The 20,705-nt window shown below is 44.7% G+C and overlaps 1 protein-coding gene across 1 annotated transcript in view; it reads right to left on the bottom strand.

Annotated features, from left to right (window-relative positions):
• Positions 1-20,705, bottom strand: part of ADAMTS20 (ADAM metallopeptidase with thrombospondin type 1 motif 20) — a 1,033,120-nt gene that overhangs the window by 948,163 nt on the left and 64,252 nt on the right. Inside the window, exon 3 of the mRNA XM_086919514.1 lies at positions 1,165-1,289. Within this exon, the coding sequence (XP_086775640.1) occupies positions 1,165-1,289 (125 nt within the window). The remainder of the gene's footprint in view (positions 1-1,164; positions 1,290-20,705) is intronic.

Here is a 20,705-nt window from a genome sequence, read left to right on the forward strand (position 1 = left end):
GTACATGTCCACATCAATACATACATTTTATATCTATATTATAAACCGGAAATCCCATGTTGCTGAGTGTTAGTTTTTCACACTGTCATTCAAAGAGAGATCTGCCTCTGCTAAAAGTGTGACACTTTCCCGAAAGGATGCACAGGAACCTCATACCTCTTCGGTTACCTTTAAAAGTGTAGGTGCCTTTATCAATAACAAATAGCTTTAAAGCCATGGTTAATCTATATACCAGGGTATAAAAGCAATGATCATAGCATCCAGCATACGTTCAGCACCAAAATCGTGGCATGTAATACAACAGCTCTGCACGGAATATCAAAGTGCTGACACAGACCTTGCCCTGAAATCTACTTTAGGGGCTAGATGTAGGTAATTTTATTTTACCACTTCTCAAATACCGAATTTTACTGATTCGGTATTTAAGAAGTGGTAAAATAGAGGGGGGGGATGTAGGTATTACCGAATCGGTAAATACCGAATAGTAAAGATTCGGTATTTACCGAATACCGAATCGTTAAGATTTGGTATTTACTGATTCTGTAAATACCGATTCGGTAATGCCCATTGATTCCTATGGGCATTGAAGCCCATAGGAATCAATGGGCATTACCGAATCGGTATTTACCGATTCGGCAAATACCGATTCCAGCAAGGGTGCAGGGGGTGTCACTTTGACACCCTCTAGCACCCCAAATACAGGCATATGTGCCATGTGGTACACAGACATGCCCTGTCACATGGCATAGGTGTGCATGCACACATGTGCATGCACACCTGGATTCGGTATTTTACCACCCAAATGGATTGGTTGGTAAAATACCGAATCTGAAAGGTCTTTGGGACTCAGAAGAGTCCCACCTACATCTGGAAGTTACCGAATCGGTAAAAATACTGATTCAGTATTTTACCGATTCGGTAAATTTACTGATTCGGTAAATTTATTTAAAAAAAAGGAAAACACTGAAAACTAAAGTGAATAATAAAACAAACCAATTGCTTGTACCTTATGTCTACCGGTGACCCTTCTGTTGTGTTCTTAATTCCCAGAATCCTTTACACGTCATTGAACTCCCATCACACAGCAGTGAAAGTGAAATGAAACTGCAATAAACACAGCGAGTCATTTATGCTATTCAGAGGCTACATTCCTCGCGACATTACCTTGTGATAAGAAGAGCAGTATCGTGATGAGAAGGATGCGCATCGTCCGCAATGTTTTGGGTTTGTTGCCATACACAAAAATTATGTAGCGTTTTCGCCGCGTTGTAACTGATGGCTGGTCCTTCCTGCATCAACAGATATTAGAAAGATTAGACTGTTTCATAAATCCACAAGTGCAAACAGTAGCTTCTTCTATCATGCAGGTGAAATCAGTTGTCTAAAATAATGTGTTGAATGGTAGGTAGGTATTGGTTTGAGAAATGGTAAGTAATCATGGAAAAGGCCATAGTCACTGGTTAGTAATCAGGGAAGCAATCACAAATTGTGTAAGTCAGAGTTGATTCGATTTTATATAGCGGAGGTTTATGAATTTAACTCAGCAATCCTTTCCACAAGTTTTTATTAAGTAGCAAACATACCGCCACATGTAGGCCAATTTCCTTTTGCAACTCGCAATTTACGAATTTTATTGACTCACAATTTGTGAGGCGCGAAAGGAAATGTACCAATGTGTCTCAGAGACGTTTTGCGATTCCCAATGGGGTCACAAATGACCTGCCTTATCAATGTTCATGAGGCAGGTCTCAATTTACGACCCATTGGGAATGGGAAATAACTCAGGGATGGTGGCTTGCTGGGGACAGAAATCCACCATGTCTGTGTTTGCTTTTTAAATAAAGCAACTTTTCTTCTCCAAATGCAGCTTGTTTCCTTAATGGAAAAAAGGGATGTGTTTAAAAAAAAAATGAAACGTTTCAGTTTCATATTTAAGAGTAGGTTCCGCTTAAAAAACGTTTTTGCTGCCATTAACCCCCTGGGGACCCCTTCCCATTTGTGAGTGGCTTACCACCTACATGAAGTAGGCGTTAAACTGCATTTTTTTTCCTGACTGCATTCCGGTCTTAAAACCGTCATCCATGCCCCTCTGACTCGTTATTATGAACGCCTCTTCCTGCTAGTGACTCGCACACCTTATTTTGCCAGTCGATAATAGGTTACCAACTAGCAAAAAAGGATTGATACATTCTAGAACCCTTTTTAGCTAAAAATGGTCGTACATGTGGCTCCAAGAGTAGAATTGGGATAAAATAAACACACAGAGCCCTACTCACAAACTAAGAATACAAGTACAGGTGGAGTTTCATTATTCTGCTTGAACATACTATTACACCTCCCATGGGACTTTCTTGAGGCTGCCTGTTCGGTCGTGCCAAATTGTATGGTACGTGGGACAGGCAGCAGAATATGCAAACACATTTTTTCCCTCAAAGGGACAACCCATAATTCCCATGGAGAAAGTATTTCCTCTACTCACGCTAGTAAGTGTGGGGATTATCTGTTCCATTTCCCATTCTTCCAGGGGAGTTGCTCCATGCTCGGCTGGAGTAACTTTCTGAGCATTCGAGGGTGGATAGCAACAAATGGAGTTTCTGAATAGCCAAAAATGTAACTGTTTGTGCACATTCACAAACTTACAAGGTAGGAAAATCACACCTAGTAATGCCAACTTCTCCCCCTTGAGAGGGATATGCTACTATGGATATTCCTGCACTCCTGGTGGAAAAGTCTGCATTAGTAAATCCATCTACACCCAGAAGGAATTTTCTTGTAAAGCCTTGGAAGACTTTATGGAAATACATTTATTTTTATGGCTAAAAGTACCTTAGGGAATCAGGCCCACAATTATGTTTACTGATGCAGCAAAACATTCCTTATATTCATTTCCAGTCATACAAACAAAACACATGTACTTTTTACATCTTTACAGCAAAAATTAACAATGCATCATAGCCTAACATTTTAAAGGTAAATAAACTTAGGGGCAGATTAATTCAGGTTACATTGATATTATTGCGGTTAGACTCATTATGAGCTTTACATTTTAAAAAAGAATTGCCACTCGGGACATAAGCTTGCGAGGGAGAAGCAATTCTTCTTTGAAAGACATCTGAGAAGTGATACAGTGCAGGATGCCATGTCACACAATGGTTGCCCCTACGTCTCATGACTAACCCTGGGCATAGGACTACGCTACTCTTGTGTTGTTTGCGTAGTTTGTGCAACTACTTACTATGCGAATTGCACGTAGCACAGTGCAAAAATTCAGAGCGTAGTGTAGCGGGCATTTTTTGCTTGCTCGCGGTCCTCAACATCAAGTTGTTGACCGCAAGTGAGCAAAATGACATCCCAGCAAGACTTTTTCCTCATTCGGATCAGCAACATCAAGTTGCCGATCGTGAGCATGGAAAATAAAACTCCAGGCGAGATTCTTAACGCGGGGAGATCAGGTTCTCATTGTGAGTGGTCGGGTATGCTCGCGACTGCTCACGATGAGAAACTGCCAGTCCGCGTTGAGAAAGCTGCTGCTCGAGTACAAATCTCCTCGATCGGCAGAAAACGACCGCTTGCACTGTGCAAGATGCAGTTTACACTGATTGCACAGTGCGGACAGGCATTCGGCACGGTGCAATCAGTGCAAACAGCATTTTAGGCTTGAACATTCATTCTTCAAGCATGCTACTGCTTCAGGAGGATCTTTTAAGCTGCAACAGCACACCAGGGTTTGCACTTGCGCAGTCTACACCTCCATGTGGGTTGAATGAACGACGGTAGTTGACTACATTAGTTCTACTACCTGAGGTTGTGCATGTCATCTTTGCAGCCAGGCATCCTTCTACAAAGTCTATTTATGCAGGGTGCTTGGACGACTTTGTATCCTGGTGTGGAGTCCGCAGCACAGACCCCTTATAAACTGTTATGTTGGTTATTTTATCCCTGGCCCAGCAAGGTCTTGCAGTGGGCACCATTAACGTTGGTTTGTCTGCCCTTTCGACCTTCTTGTGTTTCGGTGAAAAAACATACTTTTTTTTAAATCACCTGCTCTGATGCAGTTTATTAAAGGTTTGACACACATGTTCCATACCAAACTGCTTGTGATGTCACAGTGACCAACATATTTGGCAGAATCATGTGTACAATTAGGAGACACTAAGTAATAAGAGCTAAGGTCATTGAGGGAATACCTTTAAAAGGTATGAGTGAGAGAGTAAGAAACTGAGGTTATTAAAGGAATGTCAGTAGGAGGCTTGTCTCACAAACAAGCATTTTACGGCATTTAAGAAATCATTTGTGCACAGCAGAACGATGTAAGCAACAAGAGGTTGAGTGATTGAGGCACTAAAATGCTAATGTAATACTACTCAAACATGGCGTTTAACCTTCAGTCCTGCCTGCACTTGACATTTGTCTTTTGATTACCACACTTTGCACCCTGTTTGCCGATTCTGGCACCCTCATTAACTTAGCTCCATCTTCTAACTGACCCCTGACATCCTAGGTAGCCATGTCTTTTGAATCCTTCGTACCATGCTGTGGGCCTACTACTGAGGTATCACTCATGGAAAGGAATGCTGGGTGACTAGTTCATTCAGTACTCACGGCTCACCTTTTATGCATCGATCAGTCACCTGCCCAGTTATTTATTAATGTACTGAATATTTCGTAGGTGATGTAATCTGCTCATTATTTGGTTCACTGTGAACTGGGAGACTATTATGAAAGCATGTGACACAGAACATGAGCTTTACATGCCTTAACCTTCAGGACATAACTAGAACGAGTTATGGCAAAACAAAGCGTACTTATGAGTAATCTGGAGTTGGTAGGAGTAGCATTTAAATTTACTGGTGCATGATTTGTGATTGGGTTTCTCTCCTGTATCAGCTGTCAGTGCACTGGTTTGTCTGAGACCTCTCCTGATCTCTCACATGCTAGTCTGCTGCCTCCGCATGGCGTGCGTCCTCAGTAGTTTACTCTTGGGGTGAACCTTTAACCCACCCTTTGCACCCCGGGAGCCGTCCACAGAGTGAGTAGTGATGCTCTGACAGGTGAATGTTGTACCTTTCTGCTGGATCTGCACTCTTTAAGGAAGACCTGGTTTGCAGAATAAAGTATTGCGTCATTTTGCTGGAATTCTAGACATTTCCATTTAAAGGGCCACGCAGGGTATATTTAGGTTGTATCAGTGAGCGGCTGATTAATATGAAACGTTTGCTAATTGCAGGTGTGTCACACGAGTGGTAATATGAAAACCTAGTAGGCACACCACCTGCCACTGGAAGTCCTTATTTAAGGGACTAGTCGGCACTTTGAATTTGGAAATCGATGCCTTTAATTGTTTTTGTGACTAATGAGCTATTGACTGAGATCTTATGTGTTACTGAACGTTTTACAAGCAGATTGCATTTTATTTTAACATAATCTCTAGTGGAGTCCTTCAGACAATGTGCAGCGCTCCAGTGCTTGAAAGGGTTTTGCGCTTTGTAGATCCTTAAAACAAACACCTTACATTAGTGAGTGTGTTTATTGGAGGTTTACCATGATTTAAGCGCTTCAATGTTTGACAACAGTGCAACTGAGCAGTAGGGAAATAAAGTGATTTTCCGGAATAACACAGGTCGGATAAGTAAAAGAACCTAGAGGTAGAACGTTGATTCCTCGGTCCCGTTGAACTGACAACGAAAACAAGAGACAAAACGTATTTATTTATTCGTGGTGTAAATTTCTCCATGGAAGCTGTATAAAAGTGAACGCTGACCGACGGGGGGGAGAGAAAGTGAAAGCACGTGATGCGCGTGCTGTGCCGCCGGTTTCTCTGCTGAAGGGAGACAGGAGTTGGCACGCGCGGACAGGAGATGTGCACGCGAACCGAGTGCACATCTCCTGTCCGAGCGTGCCACTTCCTGTCTCCCTTCGGCAGAGAAAGAGGGGACTACAGGTCTCACCAAGGCGAGCAGCGCATGTGTTGCGTCGCTAAGGTGAGACCTAAAAAGGTGAAACATCACTGAGTGACAGACAGACTCATGGAACACAGACTAAAGCTGAAAGTTCCCGGCCTGTGTTCAATGAGGAAGGCTTCCCTACGTCACATAAGGGCCTGGTTTTACATAGTGACCGTAATGGATCAGGGATGAAAACAAACCCGCCCTGCAAAACATGCACCAGTTGGCAAATGCGCACTATAGCATGGGCCTTTCAATTGTGCCTGACTACCACTCAGAATGAACGTAAGCAAGGCAGATATAAAGAAAACCATATATCTGCGGTTGCAGTAAAATAAAGGAAATAAAAGGTGGAAAGTTGAGAGGGCGGCTCTGCGATGCTCCAATTACCCACCGCCGTTGAGGGGGCCCCCTTCATATACTGAAAACTGGGGGGTTCCCCGCACCACTGAGGCTGAGGGGGTGTTTGTTACGCCCCTGAGTCATGGAAACTAGAGGAGAATTTTCGGGCCCGGTTTGAAATTGTCACCGGATGGACAGTAGGTGCATTGTGTAGTTCACTTTGTTTAATAAATAAAAATCCATGTGAGTTTGGATTCCACACTTATCAGTGTGCATTTACATCTTTTTTTTTTACAGGGTTTTATATTGCACAAACTTGACCCAAATCGGGTATTAGAGTGCTTTACATATCACCAGTTGCATTACATGTTAGGCATAGAGAGGTTAAGTAATTTGCCTAGAATCACAGGTCGTTTAGAATCATTGCCGAGACTTAAACCCAGTTCCCCAGATTCGAGGTTGACCACCCTAGCCATTTGACCAACTTTTCTTCCCAATCTTCAGGCTGTCCTGTTATATATACAAGAGATATGAGGCACTTGTTTTATTTTATTTTACTTTTGTCCAATTTCTTCACCCATTTTTACATCCATAGTTGTTTTCATTTCTCTTTTTGGAGATGTACATTGATTGCATGCCTTGACACTGGGACACGGTGTGCATAGTATTTCGCATCTAAAATTTTTAATGAATACAGTGTGTATTAATACTTCTAACGGACTTTCTGTTTGGCACAGATTTGTGTAATATAAAAAGAAATACGGTGATCCGCTCATGGTAACGTAGAAATTAGATTTTTAGTACTACAACGCATGGATTTCTACGACATAATCACACCTTAAAGGTTTTGAGGCTACTAATTTGGAGCAATAACAGAACTCCACGATTGTCACAAGGGATTATGACAAACTAAGTAAAAATTGTTGTAGTTGCAGTACTGATCTCAATGTACCTGTAATTCCTTAGCCCTGAAGAAGTCAAGAAAACTGTAACGAAACATGTATTGGCTGACTACAGAAGATGAGATGAAGAAGAGCAATGAAGAAGTGGAAGGATTACAGCTTTAATTGTGCTTTCAAATTGATTGTCTCAAGCAGGTGCTGGGGAATGCAATACCGAAGGGGAATACCAAGTTCCAGCCTTACAAATCTCGACCACATAAGTGCCCTGCAATTCAGCTACAGAAGCTACCATACTCCGTGTAGAGTGCCCCTGCAACCAAATGGGAAGAACAGCCCCTTTCAATTCGTGAGCCAAAAGGACCAGGGACCGAATCCACTAACTCAGAGTAGCCGTGGATGGTTTATCACAGTTCTTTGCGGGACCAAAATTAGTAAACAAAACATCCCACTTCCTGATGGACTTCACTACCTGCAAATACCACAATAAAGTCTGCAGCACATCCAAACAGTGCAACCAGCATTCCTCCTCCAAGGAAGGCTCAGGACAAAACTCAGGTAAAATCACCTCCTCACTGAGATGAAAAGCTAAATTCACTTTAGGGGTAAAAGACGGAGCCGGCACCAGCTCCACCCAATCCGGAAAAAAGTTGCAGAAAGGATACTTACAGGACAAGGCCCCCAACTCCCCCAACTCTTTAGGTGATGTGACGGCCACCAAGAAACAAGCCTTAAAATTGCTGCACTTTGGAATACCCCGGACCCTCAAATAGGTCCACCACTAGCAGAGCCCATCAAACAACCAACTGTTACAATAAACTGGGAAGCAGAGAGAAAGCTTTGGACGAGGAAATGTCCCTGATAGAGATCCGCCTTGACATTCTCCACCCACAAATATAGACAGCACTCAGACCCAGAACCTAGTCCTGAGCACTAAGGAAAAAGTCTCTGGCCACCAAGTTCAGGGACTTTGACCATGTCCCCCCTTGTCGGTTGAAATACGAGTTTGCCACCAGATTGTCCATGCGAACAACCACCTTCTCCCCCTGCAGAGTGCTCTAAAATGGAGCACAGGGAGCCACACTGCCCTCAACTTCCTCCATTTTGAAGACCTCAGAGAGTCATGAAGAGGTCAGAAAACTTGATCCGGCTCTGACCACAGCCAAGCCCCCCCAACCAGAGAGTCACCACAAGCAGAGCAGAGGGAGACAACACGACCCCTTTCAGGAGATGCTCTGAACTCAGCCACCAGGACAGATCTTCCCAGACCCAGTCCCTCATCCATTGTAGAGTCAGAAGATCCTGAGCCCCCAGAGACCATAAAGCCAGAATCCAGTTGGCCAGGCGAAAAAGGTGAAACTGGGCCCAGAACACAAGAAACACTACAGAAGCCGAATTCCCTTACACACTCTACCAATCCATAGCCGTAGGAGCCACCTGAGACACCAAGGCCCGAACTTGAGCCTGCAATGAAACCAATCTCCTTTCAGACAGAGTAACTCGCCCCTTGACAGTCAGAAACCCAGCCCGGATGAAGGCCATACCCTGAGAGGGAGTTAAAGAAGATTTTCCCCAACTGACCAAAAAGCTATGACCTTGTAGAACCTCCAATACCCTGTCGACCTGAACGAACAACTGAGACTCCTCTGCTGAATGAATCAATCAAAAGATCGTCCTAATATAGAAGAATGAACACTCCCTCTGCATGAAGGGGTACCATTAGTGGCACCAGGACCTTCATAAACACCCTGGGTGAGGACTTGAGAGACTGAAAATAGGCATCCCCTACTGCAAACCTCAGGGATCACTGAGAGGAGACTGCGATAGGGATGGGGAGATAGACGTCTTCCAGATCTAATGATGCCAAAAAATCTCCTGGCCTTCGTAGAGGAAAATTGCCTGAATAGTCAACATCCTGAAGTGAACAGCCCGGATCTAGGAGTTGACTCACTTCAGATCGAACTGAAAAGCCAAGACCCTTTTGAACCAAGAATACAATGGAATAATCCCCTATAACCTACATCTGACTCCAGCACCCGGCAAATGGCCTTTTTTACATGCAACTCCTGCACCAACTCCAACAGCGCCAACCTCTTTTTACTGGCGGCCGGCACAGGAGTCATTCGCACACCAGTATCCATGGCAACCTTCCAAACGTTGATCACGTAACCATTTTCCACAGTGTCCAAGACCCAACAAACCGAGTCATCCAGTTATCACACCTTAAGGAAAGGCCAGATCCAGCCACCCACAGGCACTGACCCCACCCCCTTCTAATGTGATTGTCAGGGACCCTTCTCGACAGCCCTCTTCGGAGGAGGAGCAGCATACTTTAAGGAAAAATGGGGCTGGAACCTCCTCCTTCTAGACAACTGAAGGGCCTCATGATTCGGAAAGACTTGGATGACCTACTCCAACCCTAGCCAGATGAGGATTCCCCACCCTTATATGGCAGGGCACAACACACCACAAAAAGGTCTAGAAGAATAGAGCAATTTGCACAAAAAAAAATAAGACCAAAATGACAAAATTCCAATCAGTAGAACCAGAGATATCCACATTCAAAGATTTTAGTAAAAATTTAGCAAAAAGGTTAAAAGAGCCTACTGTGGGTATCTAGTCATGCCAGACCTGGACATAGTTACAAGTTCAGGCTTCACGCAATGGAGAGCGGGCCGGCTACAAGGACCCAGTTAGGTCCACTAAACAGAGGACCTTAAATCTTGGTTTGCAGAACGCTTTCAGGATCTGCATCGAAAATGAATCGTGCAGCTGAAGTGATGCATGGTTTCCAGAATGCAGCAAGGCTACGGTGCGAGGTCCTGCTGCATTATTTAACACCCTGTTTATGAGGCCTTGCAATGTACAGTCTGGAGTCGGGAATGTATTGCGCAGTCGGTGTCGGATTGGAGGAGCTACAATGCAGAGTCTGCCATTGTCATCAAGGCTACCATTGACGAGGTATGAAAGTGCCTGCACGGGTGATGCGTAATGTAGCAGGGGTTCCCATGCGGCTGCAGGCTGAGATGCAGGTCTTTGCAGCAGTCCTGATCCATGCAGCAGCAGTGATGTGCTGGTCCTGCTCAGGGTTGTGCCACAAAGCAGAGTAGATGTGTCTATTATGCTAGATCAAGGGTCCAGGGCTGGGGTGGCAGCATTTGGCAAGGTAGACTCACAACTGGCAGAGTCTCGGTGCAGAAGCAAGGTTGTTGGAAGGCTGTTGTGTCCCTAAAACTTTAGATCAGGAGGCCAGCCAACTAGCCCTTGGAGTTACTCTGGGTTCAGGGTTCAGGAGATACAGGTCCAGTCATTCTCACACAAGCAAGAGAGCAGCATAAAGCAGGCTCGAACAGCTGTCTGTCTTCCTTGCCGAGTATCCATAGGTCCAAAAGTATATTGAAGAGTTGGTTTCTGAGGTCCAGTATTTATACCCAGTTTCTCTTTTGAAGTGGAGGTGAAGCTTCTAGAGGTTTCCCTTTCAAGTCCCTAGGCATCCTGCCTTCCCTGTCCTGGCTTCAATCTAACTACAGGGAGTATGCAACCCTTTGTGTGGAGGCAGTACACAGACTGTTCAAGTGTACGTAGGGCTGTGTCCAGCACCACCCTCCGATCCTGCCAGCGATGGCCCATCCAGGCTCACCAAAGTTTTCTATTGTGTGTGGGTGTCTAGAAGGAATGCACAACGCTCAACTGTCAGCTACACCTAGTCAAGTGACCAGGTACAGGCTATGGGACGCAAATGGCAAAGGCAGGACAATGCCAACTATCTAAAAGTGCAATTTTCCAGAGTGTAATTTAAAATACAACTTCATCATAAGTAAGGGTTTTTCATTACAGTTCCATAGACACCAAACATGAACTGGTTACCTCTTTCGATTTGGAAATTGCAGCTCATTAAATGTAATAAGGTAACTCCAATGATATTTTATAGGAAACACAGGCCTTACAGTAGTAAAAAATAAATGCAAGAGTTTTTCTCTACCAGGACATATAAATTGCATTTTTACATACCCTACCTTTTAAATTCACTGCACTGCACCCTCTGGGCTGTCCAGGACCTTCCCCAGGGGTGACATATGTAAAAAAAGGAAGGTTTGGCCCGGCAAAAGGTTTATTTTGCTAGGTCGAAATGGCAAATAAAAACTGAACACACAGGCTGCAATGGCAGGCCTGAGATATGTTTAAAGGTATACTTAAGTGGGTGGCACAATCAGAGCTGCATGCTCCTTAGTAGCATTTAATTTACAGGTCCTGGGCAGATGTATTGGCACTTTACTGGGGACTTACAAGTAAATTAAATATGCTAATTGAGGATAAGCCAATTTTACCATGTTTTAAGGACTGAGCACATGCATTTCAGCACTGTTTAGCAGTTGTAAAGTGTGCAGAGTCCTAAGACCAGAAAAAAACAAGAGAGCAAAAAATGGAGGAAGAAGACAAAAGATTTGAAGGAAGACCCTCCTAAGGCTGACAGGCTTAAGAATGCCTTATATCTGAAAAACTCTAAATAATCCCCTTATCCTTATATATATATATATATATATATATATATATATATATATATATATATATATATATATATATATATATATATATATACATATTACCTACTGGCGTTCGCCAGTAGGTATATATAGTTAGGATTTTTTCCCTATGGGATTTTTGAAAATTCTATGTCTAATAACTTTGGCGTTTGTGGACGGAATCGGCTGACATTTTCAGGAAAATGGCACATTTTGTTTCTGAGCAGCCCCTGAAAATTTGGTGGGGTTTCGTCAAGGGGGGGCCGAGAAAAAAGGGGGGTCCCAAAACGCGTTTTTCCCATTCATTTTTCCATAGGGCGGTTGGACTCACTTTTAGCTCGAACGGCTGAATGGATTTGCACGAAACTTGGCAAAATTGTAGGGACTGTTAGCCCGATGTGCCTTTGCTAGGTCTCAATATATGTGCTCCAGTAGTTTTTGAGAAATTAACGTTCAAAACAAGATATATATCTGTAACAGCGCTCCGGGCAGCGATCCGGTCCGCTTACTTTTCGCGAAACGGAACTTTGCGCGCAGAAAGCTGATTGGCTCTCCGGTGTCTGTCAACATTCTAAACAGTCCGGAGCGGCCGCCATCTTATCTCTCGGTAGGATCGAGAGAGAAGAAGAGGTGAAAAACGAAGGGGGAATTTATTGAAAGGGGGCAAGGTATACCCCTCTTGACCCCCTAGGAATGTTGTTGGGGTTATTAAAGGGTCCCGTGGGGAAAATAAAAAAAAAATGATTTTTCACGGTAGAAGCGCTTCACGGGCCGCGAACTGGGCCGCAAACTGGTAGCGAAACGGGAATTCGCCATTTTGTGCTTCGTTTTAATTGTTTAGAGACAAAAATTATCGCCGCACATCGGCCACAATGCATGAATATCGCTGAAAAGTCAGCGATATTCATGCATTATCCAGCAAATGCTCTTAGCCATGTTATCCACCTTCCATTGGATAGCAGAAAGCTGATTGGCTCTCCGGTGTCTGTCAACATTCTAAACAGTCCGGAGCGGCCGCCATCTTATCTCTCGGTAGGATCGAGAGAGAAGAAGAGGTGAAAAACGAATGGGGAATTTATTGAAAGGGGGCAAGGTATACCCCTCTTGACCCCCTAGGAATGTTGTTGGGGTTATTAAAGGGTCCCGTGGGGAAAATAAAAAAAAAAAGATTTTTCACGGTAGAAGCGCTTCACGGGCCGCGAACTGGGCCGCAAACTGGTAGCGAAACGGGAATTCGCCATTTTGTGCTTCGTTTTAATTGTTTAGAGACAAAAATTATCGCCGCACATCGGCCACAATGCATGAATATCGCTGAAAAGTCAGCGATATTCATGCATTATCCAGCAAATGCTCTTAGCCATGTTATCCACCTTCCATTGGATAACATGGCTAAAAACTGCTCTGTGCGTGAGCTTTTTTTTTTTTTTTTTGCTGCGTGACGTTTGTTAACGTTCGATTCGATGGAAATCAGGAAGTGTTGACCACCATTTTGTCACTGCGAGTAAATATTTTGTTATAAATGAATCCTTATTGATAAACATTGTCTGCGCCATCTTGCGTTTTTGTCCAATGCCACAATTTTGTCGTGCACGGCAGCCATTTTAGATGCCTTGACCAGGGCCACTCTCTGCACGCCGCCGATCCTCAGCATGGCTCCCCACCCTCGCAAGCATCTCCCCCACGCACTGGTCACCCCCGCTGTTTCTCTCATGCATGGGCCATATACTTCCCCCCATCTGCGCTGCTCTTCTCTGAGAATCACACCCTGTGCCCGCCCGACACCTCCCTTTCACCCTATTCACTACCGCACCCTCTGACACTCCTCTTCCTCTGTGTCCGATTGTCCAGGCCGGACCTAGGCTATCACCTAGCCCTGCGGATGTAGTTTATGGTCCCAGCTGTAGAGTATCCAGACATGCCAACCCTCCCGATTCAGGCGTGAGACTACTGATTTCAGTGCTAGTCTCCCGCCTCCCGATTCCTGCAAGCAAAAACCCGGGGGGCATATTACCAACAACTAGCGATAATTTTTGTCTCTAACTTGTTTAGAGACAAAAATTATCGCCGCACATCGGCGAATTTTATCGCACATACACCTTGCTATTAGCAAGGTTTATCGCAAATGCGATAAAAAACGGCCGCAATGCATGAATATCGTTGAAAAGTCAGCGATATTCATGCATTATCCAGCAAATGCTAAAACTGCTCAGGGCAGGTGTTAGCTTTTGGAGATATTCGCGCTTAGCGCGAATATCTCCAAAAGTTGGTAATAGGAGATAGCGATGGTTAGGGACTGTTTCCAGTCGCTAAAATCTTGGCACGCCCACTTTGCATGTCATTAGTGATAAATATCACTGATATGCAAAGCGGGGCCCAAGATGGTCGCTATCACCTTTTAGCTGTCACTAACTGGTGTTAGCGACAGCTTGGTAATAGGGAGATAATTTTATCTCTTTTTTTTTGGCTTTTAAAGTCCAAAAAGCGGAAATAAACCCCCTTGATAATATGCCCCATGATTTCTCGGGGGTTTCAGCTGACAGGGCTTGGTATTGTGTTACGTGCTAATTCTTCCAGGAAACGTCAGAGGGTCGATGCAGGGGTTCTAGAAGGGGTGATAAACCATTTAAGCCTCATGAACAAGCGCATGGTCTTTTAAAGATTTGTGAAGTACTCGGGGCGGCGGTGTGTGTGTGCCCTCTTTCAGGAGCGGGCGGGGGGGGCACTGCCAGCAACTTGCCAGGCCAGGCAGTGTTCAACACGTGCGTCACCCTTTCTCTGCCTGCTATTGCGCTCCATGCTTCGGAAAGGTAAGAAAAAGAACGTGCATTTGAGTTTGAAATGTCCGATCTTGTAGCAGTACACTTGCAAAGCCCACACATGACAATAACCTGATTCAAGGCCCCATTCACCCGATTTTTTAAACATATATAGCACTCCAACAAAGTTAGATTTTAAAACTTTATTAACATTTAACTATAATGAACGGAACAAAAACTGTAAAAACATTTAAACATTTTTCACCCAAAAAAGCAACAATGGTCAGAAGCTGTCTTTTGTGCGAATAGTCCCAAGGCAGCACAACGTGCAGAGTTCTGGACGGCACCCAGGTGATGTCGCCTGGGTGCCGCACTGGTTTTGGGATCCTACAATGCTGCTCCGAAAATTGGCGTGGGGCGTCCCGGGTGGGGCGGGGGGAGGCCTCGTCAGTAGCGGTCTGTTGTGCGAATAGTCCCAAGGCAGCAGAACGCGCTGAGATGTTGATGGCACCCAGGTGATGTCCAGTAAACTGCCGCACTGGTTTTGGTATCCTACAATGCTGCTCCGAAAATTTGCGTGCGGCGGCCCGGGGGGGGGGGGGGGCGTGGGGGAGGCGGCGTGAACGGGCCTCCCCAGGTGGCGGCCATCCAGCTGAGTTGCGCCCGCTCTTGCGGCTACAGCGTCTCGCTCACCATGTTGTTGAGTTGCTCCCACTCTTGCAGTGCAGCGATAGGCGCCTGCCACAGGACTCTTAAAATGGCGGACGGCTCTTCGGTTTTGGGCCTGGTGCACTGAAATGGCCCTGGGACACCTTGGAACTCGGACGCTTGCCTGCTAGGGCTTGGGCTCCATTCTCGAAAAGCGTCCCCTCAGCCGTGAAGATTCTACAAAAGTCTTGGGGGCCCCCGACTCCCGCAGGCTTCCGGTGGGGAGCGGCTGCCATGATTGCTCGCGGAATGACCACGACGGAGCCACAAGATGGTGGTGCTCTCATGCTGACGCCAACTTCAGTCTGAATGATCCAGAAACAAGGTGGGGCTTTCATCGTTTGGGAAAAAAAAATGTTCTAAACCAATGAAAAGTGTTATTTTTAGGTCATATGACCAAGCCTTCCATCTTTAGGAAACCAAAAGTAAAATGATCCAATGAAAAGTTTTATAAACAAGTCACATGACCTGTTATGCGGCATAGGGCTACAAAAAGCGTAGAAAATCCGTTGGCACGTGAGGCGGCGTCAGTAGCGGACCGATGTGCGAATAGGCCGAAGGCAGCACAACGCGTCGAGATCCGGATGGCACCGAGGTGGTGTCCAGCAAATTGCCGCACTGGTGTGGCCATTCTACAATGCTGCGCCGAAAGACGGCGTGTCCAGCTGAGTTGCGGTCACTCTTGCGGTACAGTGACTCGAACGCGCCGAGATCCGGATGGCACCGAGGTGGTGTCCAGCAAATTGCCGCACTGGTGTGGCCATCCTACAATGCTGCGCCGAAAGACGGCGTGTCCAGCTGAGTTGCGGTCACTCTTGCGGTACAGTGAGTCGAACGCGCCGAGATCCGGATGGCACCGAGGTTGTGTCCAGCAATTTGCCGCACTGGTGTGGCCATCCTACAATGCTGCGCCGAAAGTCGGCGTGGGGTGCCCCGTTGGCTTATGAGGTGATGTCAGTAGTGGACCGATGTGTGAATAGGTCGGAACCAGCACAAGGCGCCAAGATCCGAATGGCAAGTCCTGGATGTTGAGTGCCTCAGTTGAGATTTCTGAGCAGTGCTTGTAAGACTGTCTGAAGCTTATTTGCACCTGCTGCAGCTTCACTATTGCCCTGGTGTGGCCAAAGGTCGCACATGACATAGGCGGCCGGCTCCCGAGGTCCGGCGGAACTTTTTTCCTTTTCTTTCTGCTTCTTTTCCTACAATCCGTTTCATCTGAAGACACGACCAGGTCCCTGAATGTGTGCAGGGGGACGCTATTGATTGAATGAAAATGGCGGCTTGACACAAAGCTGACTCAAGCGTTGCTGTTGATGCTATACAGACAAAAATTGGTTTTCAGTTTGTACATTCTTCAGGATTTTTTTTTCTATCCAAGTCTGATTGAGAGTTTGTAGAAAAATGGCTTCAGATTTTCCACATACTACTCTTCAACATTCTTCCTAAATGTAACAATGTGAAACTCACTAGGAGAACGGCTGTTTCTGTTTCCTTTCAAAATGCTGCCAACAATATTTTCTGAATGGAAGACACCATCTTGTAGCATAAAGGGCCGAAAGGGGTTCTGGTCTGGCCGATGGTTGGTGGAGACATTTTGACTATATCTTGGACCTGCCCGGCCTCGCACAAAATGGCGCCGGTATAAATGGGACTTGTAACTCCTTGCCCGCAAATGTATATCTAGAAAATTTTATTGTAAGTGGCCCTGTCGTATTTTAATTACAAAATGTACGTCCACCGATTCCGCAACTGTTAGACACCTTTGTTCTTGCAACCTAATGGCCCGCTCGTTACGTTCCTCTTCAGTGTAAATGTCTCCTCATCATATACGATTTCAGTTTGCTCCGTGGCCGGCCCACGTGGTTATAGGCCCGTATTTGTATACTGACATTTTCACAATAAAGGTTTTTAAAACAAAACACGGTAGTAGTATTTACATTGGTAAAGTTTTTACTTTTAGTCACTGTTTTCGAATCAGTAAAAGGCAAGTGAAATAAAGCAGTCCAATTACATGACGGATAAAAGGTATAATATGTAGGAACGCAGTAAAGATAAATGGTCAAGGGCAGTTGTGTTTTTCATTTCTGCAACATAAAGTGATCGATAAGAATCTGATAATCAGGCGTATCGGCGACTAAGACAGCAGGCCGAGTCTCTTTTACTCAACGGCTCCGTCATGGAACGAAGAAACGCCCTTTTTCTCGAAAAAGGAATATATTTTACTTGCAGGACAGTTGTAAATTTTCCGGGAAAGTACATTAGCCTGGAATATTATAACATATATGTTTTAAAAAAAATTATGTTCGAAAACAATAAAAAGCGTAATTTTTAGGTCATATGACCAAGCTTTTCATCATTAAAATAACAAAAGCAAAAAGAACCAATGAAAAGTTTTATTAACAAGTCACATGACCTGTTATGCTTACGTTACGCGCTGCGCGCCGCGCCTCGGATCACTTCCGGGTGCGCTAACGCGTCGTGTCATATAACGCATTACGCGACAACGTAGGTCAAGAATATAGTCAAAATGTCTCCACCAACCAGCGTTCGGAACACAACCCCTTTCAGCAGTCCAAAAAGTTCTGTTAAATGACAACAGAGGGGACAGGCAAGAAGAACCATCAGTCAAAGAGGGGAGGGCAAGTTCTTCTCTTCCGGGTCATGTTGGGGCGCTACCGGAACTGATCGAATTGGTAGTCTACAGTGTTTCTGGATGTTTCAGACTAAAACTGGCGTCAGCATGAGAGCACTACCATCTCGTAGCTCCGTCGTGGCCATTCCACGAGCAATCATGGCAGCCGCTCCCCACCAGAAGCCTGCGGGAGTCGGAGGCCCCCAAGACTTTTGTAGAATCTTCACGGCTGAGGGGACACTTTCGAGAATGGGACCCAAGCCCTATCAGGGAAGCGTCCGAGTTCAAAGGTGTCCCAGGGCCATTTTAGTGGACCAGGCCCAAAACCGAAGAGCCGGCCGCCATTTTGAGAGTCCTGTGGCAGCCGCCTATCGCTGCACCGCAAGAGCGGGAGCAACTCAACTACATGATGAGCGAGACGCTGTAGTCGCAAGAGCGGGCGGTAAACAGCAGAATGGCGGAAGAGGCACAGTGTAGCAAAAGCGGGCGGAATGGCAACTGAAACGGTAAAGGGGCGCCCCACTACAGCGTGTCTTCAGGTCAAACGGATTGTGGGACAAGGTCCAGAATTGAAGAGTCATCAAAAGGCAAAAAGTTCCGCCGGACCCCGGGAGCCGGCCGCTTATGTCGGGGGCGATCTCAGGCTACACCAGTGCTATAAGACTTGGGGAGGGTGTCGGAGCCAAGCGTCTTCTCCGAGTCCATGGCCATCACACCGCCCCTCAGGGGCCTCCGTCAAGCTGTTTAGGAAGGTAACATATCACATTGTTTTCTAATGCAGTCAGGTCCACAAACGACACTCACTTACTTTGAGAATAGTGAAGCTGCAGTAGGTGGAAATAAGCTTCAGACAGTGTTACAAGCACTGCTCAGAACTCTTAACTATGGCACCCAACATCCAGAACTTATGCCATTTGAGAATGGCAGTGACATTGAAGCAACTCAGGGACCCAAACCATTAACGTACTTTCACGTATGAAAAACTTACTTGGGGAGGGGGCAGGAGCAAAGCGCCCCCTCCCAGTCCGCGCCACCACACCGTATGTTGAAAATCTGAAGCCATCGTTCTACAAAGTCAACCAACCTTGGATTGAAAAATCTAGAAAAATGTACAAACTGAAAACCAGTTTTGGTCTGCATAGCATCAGTAGCAACGCTTGCTATCAGAGTGCATGAGTTTCATGCTCGATCGATTGAGCTAGCCGGATCGGGCAATAAAAAGTATAAAATAGTTATGTAAATAGTTATTTAATAAAATGTTTTACCCTGTTTCTTTGCTGGTGTGTTGTCTATATTTTTAATATTTGCATAGGGTTTGTCGTTATTTTGGGCGGGGTGGGTGACGGAGTCGAGCTGTCTTGCAGCCCTCATGGTGTGGAGCTCAGTTCATCTCACTATTTTCGTATTTCTCATGAAGGGTTGTTCCTAATATTTCTATTTTAGCGAGGTCAAAAAGAGATCCAATTAGTGGCCTACTGATTTTGCTCGATTACTTTTATTTTTTTACACGATTTTTCACTATCTGCAAAAACTAAACAGAGTATTGCGACTTTGTGCTTGTTTGTAAATAGAGAATGATCCAAAGAGAACCAATTCTAAAACAGTAAATGCTTGGATAACAATCAATCAAATGGAGAGACAAGCAGGCACGACGGATTACAACGGGGGCAAAGGCCTGCGTTAACTACCGTTCAGTATCTGCAAAGAGAGAGTACTACTAAGAGAAAAGAGGGGAGGGGGGGGGGCAGCGTTCAAAGCACATCAGCGTGCATAAATACGAAAATGTTTTTATCTATCACGTACTTGACATTTTAAAGCTTTTCATATTTGCTATTAAAAAACCAATGAAATTCACAGAAAAAACCATAGGTTATAGTGGATATATAGTTAGGAATTTGCACTTACAAAACCTTGAAAATTCAATGAAAAAACCATTGGTTTTAGGCCATATATAGTTAGGGATTTGCATTTACAAAACCTTATTTTACTCGCATAAAACCATTGAAATTCCATATATAGTTATAAGCGCTAACTATATATCGCGCACCCGCAATCCACTGCTGATGATGTCACATATTACATCATTCATGACATGGTTAGTGACATCACTGATGACATCACTGATGACATCTCAAATGACATCACTGATGACATCACTGAAAACATCTCATTTGACATGACTGATAACATCACTGATGATATCATTCATGTGATAATACCATGAACCTCTTCAGACTCTAATATAACCTTAGATACAATCAGTGTAAACAGACAGTCACAGACTGTCACTCATCCATGGAGTTACTCACACACCTAGTCAGTTATGCCAAAAATCAATCACACCTCCATTTTCTCAACTATACAGTTATACACACCTTACTTATTCAAACATATACTAACACATATTTACTTTACTCTCTTATACAATCTCTGATACATGTTCTCAATGATCCATACAGCCACTCACACATTCACTGGCTCTTATGCACAGTTATTTATAGATGTCAACTCTCACATGTACTGTGTTTTACATATGTACTTAATTTGACATGTAGCACTGAGATATCCATTCACTCACTAATACACTCATGCACAGTCAACCGCCCATACAGCTGTTTCCACATACACTTTTGAATCCATACATATAGTGAATCAACTACTCACACATCTATGTACAGTCACACACCTCCCAGCCACCCATACACACACACTCAGTTTCCCATACAAATACTTGGACAACCAATGAATAACCCATACAGTTACTCATATAGCTACTGATCAACACATGCAGCAGTTTACAGAACAACAGACATAATGATGCACAGATTAAAACAGTTTAGTCACTAACCCATGCACTCAGTGAGACACATTTAATCACTCACTCATACAGTCAGTCATGC

This window comes from Lissotriton vulgaris, chromosome 1_1, assembly GCF_964263255.1.
Source record: "Lissotriton vulgaris chromosome 1_1, aLisVul1.2, whole genome shotgun sequence".
NCBI classification, from domain to species: domain Eukaryota; kingdom Metazoa; phylum Chordata; class Amphibia; order Caudata; family Salamandridae; genus Lissotriton; species Lissotriton vulgaris.